The sequence below is a fragment of the Chrysochloris asiatica genome, unplaced genomic scaffold (genome assembly GCF_000296735.1).
Source record: "Chrysochloris asiatica unplaced genomic scaffold, ChrAsi1.0 scaffold00417, whole genome shotgun sequence".
NCBI lineage: Eukaryota > Metazoa > Chordata > Mammalia > Afrosoricida > Chrysochloridae > Chrysochloris > Chrysochloris asiatica.
Window position 1 is genome coordinate 737,959 of NW_006408935.1, and position 10,239 is coordinate 748,197.

At 49.4% G+C, this 10,239-nt stretch overlaps 1 protein-coding gene across 1 annotated transcript in view; it reads right to left on the reverse strand.

Annotated features, from left to right (window-relative positions):
* Nucleotides 1-1,764: 1,764 nt before the first annotated feature.
* The window catches only part of PGLYRP2 (peptidoglycan recognition protein 2), a 67,776-nt gene continuing 59,301 nt past the window's right edge, over nucleotides 1,765-10,239 (reverse strand). Inside the window, exons 4-8 of the mRNA XM_006876829.1 lie at nucleotides 6,740-6,833; nucleotides 4,469-5,476; nucleotides 3,482-3,692; nucleotides 2,674-2,968; nucleotides 1,765-1,851 (exon numbers count right to left, since the gene is read on the reverse strand). Coding sequence (XP_006876891.1) covers nucleotides 1,765-1,851; nucleotides 2,674-2,968; nucleotides 3,482-3,692; nucleotides 4,469-5,476; nucleotides 6,740-6,833 — 1,695 coding nt within the window. The remainder of the gene's footprint in view (nucleotides 1,852-2,673; nucleotides 2,969-3,481; nucleotides 3,693-4,468; nucleotides 5,477-6,739; nucleotides 6,834-10,239) is intronic.

Sequence of the window (10,239 nt, forward strand, 5' to 3'; positions counted from 1 at the left end):
TTCCTCTTTATAGAAACCTACTTCTTGGATTATTTATTCAGCATACATATTGAATAAGTATGGTGAACAAATACCTTGGCGCACACCTTTCCTAATTTTAAACCATTCAGTGTTCCCTTGTGTTAGAACAACTGCCTCTTGGTCTATGTACAGGTTCTTCATGAGCACAATTAAGTGTTTAGGAATATTTATTCTCCACAATGTTGTCCATAGCTTGATCCACACATTTGAAAGCCTTTGTGTAGTCAATGAAGCACAGATAAACATCTTTTTGGTATTCTCTGCTTTCAGCCAAGATCCATCTGACATCATCAATTATATCAACCAATCCATGTCCTCATCTGTGTCCGGCTTGAACCTCTGTCAGTTTCCTGTCAATGTACTGCTGCATAGATCCCTAGGGAGCACAAACACGTTGCACTTGGCTGCTATCTGAAAGCAGAGTCCCTGTGTGGCCCAGATGGTTATGCACTCAATTACGAACTGAAAGGATGGCTTAAATCCACCCAAATGAGCTTGGAATAAAGGCCTGATGATTTGCTTCCAAAAGGCCAGTTTGGAAATCCCTATGAAGCACAGTTTTACTCTATACGTATGGAGGTCTTGAAACTCCAATGAAGCACAGTTCAACTTTACATATATGGGATCTTGAAAACCTATGGAGCACAGTTCTACTCTACACTTACAGGGTCATCATGAGTCTGAATCAATGACTTTTATTTTTGGTTTGGTTGTTGTCTTGTAATCTTTAAATTTTGAACAAAGGGCCCATGTTTTTATTTTGCATGCCCCCCAAATTATGTAGCCGGCCTTAAGGAGAGGGGTCTTTAGTAAGAGCCCAAACCTCTTATGCCACCCTCTGCATACACTCCAGCAGAGTCTCTTAGTGCATCTCCTCAGATGTCTCTCTTTAGTTTTTACCACTTCTCAACACACGGTCCCCCTTCCTGCATCTTTGCCTGAGAGTTTTCTCTGGCAGCTGGAGCCCACACTGCCCATTATGGATTGAATTGTATCCGCTCCCCCCAAATATGTGTCGAATCTGACCCTTGTACCTGTGGATATGACCTGGTTTGGAAAGAGTGTTTTCTTTTGTTATGTTAATGACTCTGTATCTGAATAGTGTGGATCCTAAACCTAATCACTTCTGAATTAGAAGTAGATCAGGATAAACACTGAGACCCACGCATGGGGAAGACAGATGCCATATGAGGCTCCTCTACAAGCCAAACAGCACCGAGGAACCAAGGATTACCAGAGGTTACCAACACGGCAGGAATCTATATCACCAAGACCTTGATTTGGATTTTTAGCTGAAAAATGGTGAGAAAATAGACTTATGTTCTTTAAAGCCACCCAACGTGTAGTCTTTGTGTTACAGCAACACTGGGAACAGACACACTGCCCATGCGACAAACTGTTAGCAAATGTACCCCGTCTTGAAATTGACATTAGTTGGTGGATCCCTTGCCCCTAGGTGGGAAGACTCTTGGGTGTCTGCTCCATGATGTCTCCCTGAGGTCCTCGGTGGGATTGAGTCTCAGTTGCCCTCAGTGAGAACTTGTTTGCTAGCACAACCTGTACCGGCTTCCCGCCTTCCCTGTCTCACTTCCCTATTGCTCTAGTGACATTTCCTAGGCTCACCTCCCAAATAAACTACCCACACTGGAACTCTTGTCTTAGGATCTGTGTTTAGGAATCACAGTGTAAGACTATGCTTTCCAGCCCACACAGTATGTACACATGGCTCTTTCCACGGTTTCTTTATTGGGAATCTTCAGCTGGTAAGATTAGGGGTGGCTCCTTCCTGGACCTCCAAGAGGTCCTCCTAACAGTTCTTGACTTCACATCCTAGAAAAGAAATGCGAGTGTGAGACTTGGGGGAATGGGAGGTCAGTATGTCCTTCTCAGGGACTCAAGGTGAGGGGGTGGGTATGAAGCTCACTGCAAGTGACCAAGGATGGATTGAGAGCTTAATGAAAGGTGTGCCAGTGTACAGGTAGCCTGAGATTGTACAGGGAGGCTAGGTCCAGGTGTGATTACAGAAGAGGTTTGGCGGTTGTGAGGCTGAGACTGTGCCGGCCGTGCTAGCTTCTCCTGCATAAGAATTACCTTCTGGAGACAGGGAACAAGGGGCTCTGCAAGTGTCTTAGGGGCTGAGATTGTTTAGGCAGAGGCCCCGCTCCTTCTCTCTGGCCGCGTCTCTTGCGGTAGTTCCCTCCCTCAAGTCCAGTCTTAAGGAATAGGCAGAGATTGAACAAAGAGGTTTTCTGTGGGGCTCAGGGACTGGGCCAATGTGACGCATTAGAAGGACTTTGGCGGGGAGGCAGAGGAGGAACCAGGCTGATGTTACATGGACTGAGATAAGGTTATAGGGTAGAAGACCTGGGCATAGATCATGCAATCCAGGCTGAGGTGTGGGCAGAGGGGTCCCTGCTCTGACCGGATGGGGAAAAAATGTTAGAGTCAGAACAACAGAAAAGTAGTTGGGTTAGGAGTTCACAAATGGGGGGTTCTATGGACAGACGCAGGCTGAAGCGTTGCAGGCCAAGGTCAGGGGGCAGTTGCAGGACTGAAAACTGGGGTGAGGTTGCCTGTATAAAGGGGCCAGGGTCTTGGCTGAGCTTGTGCGCTCGAGGGGCTGGGGTATGCAGGCGGGAGGCGATGACTCACAGTGAAGCGTGGCCAAGTGCGTAGCAGGTTGAAGAGCGCGTCGCCTGGGCAAGAGGTGCTCACAAGCTGGCGGTGGCCAAGCACCTTGTAGTCGGGTCGCAGATAACCGGCGCGCATGGCGCATCGCGGGAGCTCTTCGCGCACAGTTCGGAGCGCCGCCTCGGTGGGCAGCTCTGCCGTGTAGTTACCCACGAAGGCCACTCCGAAGCCTCGGGAATTGTAGCCGCGCGTGTGTGCGCCCACGCGGTGCCAGCCGCGGCCCTCATACACGTAGCCGTCGGAGCCCACCACGAAACTAAGGAGCGGAGGAGCCAGAGGTACCACGTAGAGTCAGGGAGGGCTGACCCCAGACTCTGCCTGAGCCGGAATCCACACGTTTAAAGTTCGGTCCCAGCACTCTAGTTCTACGCTGTCCTGACCCGCCCCCTCGCGGATCTGCAGGTCTTGTGGCTCCACCCTTCAGCTTTGGCCATGTCGTTTACTCCCGCCCAGTTCAAACCCCACTTCTGCCAGGATCACGTTCTATCACTACCCTATCTCAGTTCACCCACAGGTCCTGCCCCTTCTCTCAGGTCCCTCCTCTTGCCCTAGTTCCCTCCCTCAAGCCCAGCATCGCGTAGTATAGTGATTTCGGATCCCTCTTAAGGTTCCACATCCATTATATGACCATGTCCTCTTCACCTTGCCCCCATTCACTTTCAATTTGCTCCTCTGCCTTGTCAGCTAGATTCCGTCCAAGCCCCGCCCCTCCACCAGGTCCCGCTCACAAACCCTCCGCCCAGCCTGCCCGCCCGGGGGCCCTACCCACCTATAGCCGATGTCATCCCAGCCCCTGGTTTTCTGGTGGAAGCGCTGCATGGAGCGCATGTTGTCAGAGCAGTGAACGAAATCGGTGCAGGGCAACTTGGGTATATACGTGTGATGCACATACAAGAAGCCGAGTGGCAGCTTCAGCGGCGTCGGTTGTCCCACATAGGGCTCTGGATTCCAGCGGCAGCGAGGGTGGATGGCGGGGCATTCTGGAAGGAGATGCAGGGCTAGCGTCAGCATGAGCTTTCCCATCTGTTGCTTGCACACCCCTGCCAGATTTAGGGTGAATGTAACTCACCCCGCATGGGTAACTACCTCTAACCATGTCCCCAAACCGTTTGAACTGCAAGGTTGGCGGTTCAAGCTCACCAGCTGCTCCTTGGAAACCCTATACAGGGTCGCTATGGGTCGGAGCCGACTCGATGGCACTTAACTACAACAAACTGTGACCTGTTCAGAAATCGACTATGACTTTCACAACCTCCATAATAAAATCCAAGGCTTTTAGCTCAACTTTCAAGGCCCTTTACAACCCAGGATTGAACGCTATTTTTGGCTTTTCCTGCCCTGAGTCCTAGGGGCAGCCACACTTAGAAAAGAAGAATCTTATTAAACCATCCAACAAGTCTAAGCGATAGTAAGGATTGAGCACCTTATTCCCTGTGCCTCTATCCTGTTTAACTAAAGATTGTTCAGAGAAGTGTAGTGACTATACTAAAGTAGCACAGGGAGTAACTGGCTGAACTTGTATTCAAGACCAGTGTCCAAGTTTGGTCTCTGCTGGATTACCCTGAATTCTGCATAGCTGAGTCCACTGCTTGGAATGCCCTTCTTTCTCACTTTTCTGTCAGATGAACTCCTATTCATCCCTCAACACCCAATGATAGTTTAGTACCTTCCCCAGCCCCCCAGGCAGAGCTGGACTCCCTCAGTCCTGGATCCCCTGACCACATGTGAGGGTGAGAGGGTAAGAGGGGCTTCTTACCCAGGAAAACCTCGGTGAACTCTTTGGTGGCATGGCTGGCCACTTGAGCCAGCTGATCTCCGCTCATTCCATGCAGCTGGGGGTGTGCGGACTCCAGTCTCTGCAGCAGTAGGAGGGTCCCCCATATCTCCTGGGTCAAGGTGGGGGCTGAGGTCAGGACAGCCCCATTCTGCCGTCGGAAGTTGCTTCGGAGCTCTGGCTCTCCAGCCACACCAGCACCATAGTATTGGCTCAGCAGGAGGCTGAGGGGTGGCTTGGGTTCAGGGGTCTGACTCAGGTAGTCTCCCAAGAGGGCCCCATCCAGGGCACCATTAAGGAAGGCCGTGGTGAGTGGCGAGGCTTTGCGGTCCAAGAGGGTGAAGGTCTGGGGAGCATTCAACTTGTCCCAACAGCCCTCAGTTCCCAGAACAGGATGGTTCTGGGTCTGGAGGTCCTGAAGAAAGGTGAGGCCCAGGTCTCTGGCCAGAGTGACGGCTAAGAGGCTGTCCACACTGGTGGGCAACGTGGCTTTGGTATCTGGTGAGGTGGCTTCCACATCTGGAGAGATAACTTTGAATTCTGGAGAAGTGGCTCTTACCTCTGAAACGGTAACTCTAATATTTGGAAAGGTGTTTCCTGTATTTCCAGGTGGGGCAGTGTTATTCAAGGGCAAGTTCACCACCCTGCGCCCTAGCAGCCCCGCCTGCAGTCCAGCCAGCAGCGGTTGCACAGCCACAGTTGAGCCATCCGGTGCTAGCACTACCCCATACTCCTGCCCATCCCGTACACCATGCTGAGCTACTTTCTCCATTAGATCTTGAAGTTCTGGGCTCAGTAAGAGGGGATCCAGTTTGATGTCCTTGAGGCCTTGCCCCTCTAGCAGGAAGCTATGGAAAAGGTCACTGGGGCTAGTGTCCTGGGCTGACAGCAGCCACGCTGAGGCTTTAGGTCTGGCTTCAGTTGCCGGTGCCTTCTGTTCAAACTCACCCAGGGCCTGGATGACGAAGTCCATGAGTAGCGGATAGGAGGCTATGAGGGATAGGGGAAGCTGTTAGCCCAGTGAGCCAATCCTTCCCTCCCTAAATCTCCCCACAACTGCACACTTTCTCAATGCTTCCATCCAGCAGCCTTGTGACCCCTAACACTGTCTTTGTATCGATGAGGAAACCGAAGCACACAGACAATGAGTGTTCAGGACTTGGATTAAGGAACTTGAATTGTCTGTGAGTACTAGGGAGCCATAGCAGGATTATGGGCAGTTGAGGGATATCCTAAGAATGTTCCTTTGGTTGCTATGGAGAACGGACTTTTGGGGGGCTAGAACAGAAAAGGGAAAACAGTGTGGAGATAAGAAATAAAGGGTAGGAGTCATGGGATGGAAGGGAGAGGGCTGCATCTACAGATGTATAGGAGAAAAGATGAGCAGTTTTTGGTGATGAACTGGATTTGGGGGAGTTTAGAGAGAAAGGGGTCTTGAAGGATGCCTAGGGGGAGGAGCAGGTTGAGCCTGAGCCTTCCTGGGGCAAATGTCAGTGATTGACACAAAAGTACTGGACCTAGAACTGGGACTTAGTAGAGTCTTGGGTGGTGCAAACAGTTAACGTTGGAGGTTCAAGTCCATCCAGAGGTGCCGCTGAAGAAAGACTTGTCAATCCATTTAAAAAAAACCAGTCACCGAAAACTCTATGGAGCCCAGTTCTATTCTGACACGCACGGGATCACCAGGAGTTGGAATAAGCTCAGTGACAACCAGTTTGTGTTGAACAACAGCTAGCATTACTAAACTGGTGCCAGAAGTGACTTATAGTATTTAAGTCATTTGATCTTTACAACAACCTTATGTGGGTGGGTCATTTTACCTCAGACACAGAGAGGCTAAGTTACCTGCCTGAGGTCAGACAGCCAGGAAGTGGTAGAGCTAGGATTTGAACCCAAGAAGGCTTCATCCCATACTCTGCTGCATAGAAAATCTGCAGATAGTCCATATTGTAATTTCTTTAAACTTTTGCTCTTCCTGCTTCTCTACCCAGCAAAATTCTCCTCCTTCTCCTATCCTAGCTGTATAAGTCCTAGCCCTCCTTGTCTTTGCTTCTCCAACCCCAGGTCCCTCCCATACCCTGACCTGGTCCTAATGGACTGGCAACATCTATATGCCCAGCATGGAGATTCCTGGAAGGCTGGAGCCAGTCTTGTAATTTCTGGCCTTGCTCTCATCAAGTTTGACACAGAAGGGTAGCAGTACATTTCTGCTGAACTGAGAATCCCTGCCCAGGCATCTGCCCTCTGACCCACCTGTCCCAGGCTCCGGACACAATAGCAAGCCAAGCAGGATCCAGAGAATACCTTGGGCCACCATTATGGGGTTCCAGCTTCCAGGTGGGTTGTTCTAATTGGCCTCAGTGGAAGTTCAGCCCTGCTGGAAGGACACAGACAGAGAGAACAGAGCAGGGCCTTTGGCCACGGTCAAAGTCCAGGGTGAATGATTTGCTGCCCCTTTGCAGAACTGTGGGCGGGAGGAGGTGGGGGAAGGGAGCCTGAGGTCAAGGTTACCCTGGCCTCAAATTCTTCCTCATCTAGTCCTGTTCCTCCCAGACTGAGGTTAAGTAGGGGAAGCCCATTGCAGGAGGGGCTGGAGGCCAGACAGTTCAGATTCTAGCAAACTCTGCCCATTCCCAGGAGAGGTAGACTGAGGCTGATCCATCAAGTCTTGAACTCCCCAGTGGTGACAGCTTTATAGTTCCCAGGTCCCTGCTGGACTAGTCAGACTGGCTGTGTTGGGAAGGGTGAGAAGAGAAGGCCTAGAAGTCAGCTCCTCCTCTTGGCTTCTTTGAACTCCAGGTTCAGCAGGGTCCAGGTCCTCACTGAGGCCCACTTGAGCTCATGGGGACCAGCAGCTGCCACCACACTGACCCACTTCTAGCTCTGTCCTTAAACAACAGAAGACAGCTACAAGTAGGGATAAGGCTCAGCACCCAGGGCCCTGGTTCTGGACTCACCTGGGTTGATAGTGAGGGGCTGTCCTCTTTCACGGGTGCCTTATGCCAAGTCGCCAGAGCAATGTTCCAGCCTCCCCTTTATTCTAGCATCAGGCGTGGCCGATGTGGCTGGGATTGTCGTGCACATTACTTCACTGTGGGCCTCCCACCCTGAAACTTGCTTGGGGAGTTTCCAGAAGACCCACCAGCCTGGGGATTTAGCATGGGGCGGGCCCTGGGTGAGCTGGGAATGTCCTGATGAGCCAGACCTGGGATTTCCCAGGGGCCACCACTGAAGCACAGTGCTGTATACACTGTGGGGACTTAAGGGCAGGGGAGTGAGTGAGGGATGGAGGGAGTGGGGGGCCACACCCCAGAGGGAAGAGGGAAAATCCTCCTCTAAGCTTGCGTTTCAGGGAGTCCCGGTGTGGTGCTGTGGGTTAATGCACTGGACTGCAAAGTTGGTTTGAACTGTAAGGTTGGCGGTTCAAGTTCATTAGCTGCTTCTCGGAAACCTCATACAGGGTCACTATGGGTTGGAACTGACTTGATGGCCCTTAAACAACAACAAGAAGCTTGAGTTTCCCAGGCCTTAGGGTTGGGGACTCTGCTGTCAAACCCGGGGAGGATGCAGGCTGTATATCCTTCTGAGGCAGGGGCCAGGGTAAGCAGAGCCAAGCATTTGTCATGGACATGCCCAAAAAAGGTAATATTATAAGTCTCAGTCATTGAGAGAATTCATATATACATTATATAAAAATGTTTTAATGCAATATTAAAAAATCAAAATAAATACAAAAAGCCCACGAAGTATAAAATATCAATAATTTAAATAAAGATAGGATTAGTAATAACCCAAAATACTTACCCAGTGTTGGGAGGAGGGTGAAGGAAGTGAACCCTTAAATCGAAGGCGGCACCAAAAACTCAGCCATCAAGATAAATAATACTTTAATACAATGAAATAAATAAAAACGAATGCAACAAGTCCATGATGTATAAAATACCAACAATTTAAACATAGTATTAGTAATAGCATTGTGCCAAGCTTTACGGTAGCTGGAACGAAAAAAAAAAGGATCAGAAATTCGAATCCTGTCTTTGTAGCCCATTTGTCTCTCTCTAGTCCCAGCCCCACATCCACCAAGGTGGAATCCCAGGAGTCGAAGGATGACTGTGAACAGAGATCCTCATCTGGGACCCACCCGGTCATGATTTAGCTTCGTGAACCCTGGTTTGTCTCTTTGCTTCCACTACCAACTGGGAATGTGGGGGATCCTTGTACTTATATTTGATCATCTATTTATCCTCATTTTACCCATCAGGAGGCTGAGCTCAGAGAGGTTAAGTAACTTGCCCAAGATCACACAGCTAGAACTGTGCCATGGCCAGCCTAGGCCAGGGTCAAGGTCAGGGTCAGAGTAATTATGACCCTTCACATTAAGGAGGTATTTGCAGGCTGGAGATTCATAGACCAGTCAGACAGACAGATTTTATCTCCTTTTAGGTGAGAAGTAGGGCTATTTCCCTGTTGTCAAGTCGATCAGACACATGGTGACTATGTGTTACGTAGTAGAGCTGAGAGCTTCATGGTTTTTTTTTGGGAGTAATCTTTATAGGGACTCTTGGTGTAGGATCAGCACTGGACTTCAAACCACAAGGTCAACAGTTCAAACTCACCAGTTGCTCCTCAGAAACCCAGAACCTTTTTCTGCCAACATTTATAACATCATTCGCAGGCCATACAAAACTATTGTCTTTAAAATTAGTCTGCTAGGGAGATTATAATCATTGCAATGAAACAATGAGTGTAAAACTGATGTTTCCCCATGTAAATATCACTCAATTCACAATAAAAATTAAAGAAAAAAATTAGCGTGCTGTATTTGGTCAAACATTTAATTAACTCAACCCTAATGTGATGGTTGGAACTGTGGTTGCTTTGGCAGGCAAGACCAAATTAATTTTTCCAAGGAAACCCTATACATGGTCTCTATGAGTTGGTACCAACTTGAAGGCGTTTAACAACAGTCTTTATAGATGGTCCCTGGGTAGTGTTAATGGTTTGAATTTGACTACTACCTAAAGGTTGATGGTTTGAATTTACCTGGAGGGGCCACAGAATAAAAGGTCTGGTGATCTGTTTCTGTAAAGATTACAACTAAGAAAACTTTATGGAGCTCAGTTCTACTCTGTAGCCCATGGGATCACCACGAGTCAGAATCAACTTGAAGACAATGGTGCTTTTCTCCCACTTAATCTTTATGGAAGCAGATCACTAGGCCCTCTGTGGCTCCTCTGCGTGGATTAGAACCACCAACCTTTAGAATAGTAGCTGAACACTTAATCATTTGCACCATCCAGGAACTCTGGAGTCAGGTTAGAGGCTGGGATTAGAGCAGAGCCTTCAGTCCCAGGATAGGACATTGGTGGGGAACATTTCTCTTAGGGTCTCTCTAGGATTTGTGGCCTTCTGGGGCAAGGCCTCACCTTCAGGAAGCCTCCTTGATTGCCCCTAGCTTCCTGCTCCACATCCTGGCTCCCTAGCCCCAATCTCTTTCCTTTGACCCAGGTCTCTATGTGCAGTGCTGTGAGTTTCCCAGGGTGGCTCGGAGTTCCTCAATCTAGGAGAAGCAGGGTCTACTTGTTGTTGTTGTTAGGTGCCATCGAGTCGGTACTGACTCATAGTGACCCTATACACAACAGAACGAAACACCGCCTGACCCTGGGCCAACCTCACTACTGTTGCCACGCTTGAGCCCATAGATGCTGCCACTTGGCCAGTCCATCTTGTTGGGGGTCTTCCTCTTTTTCTCT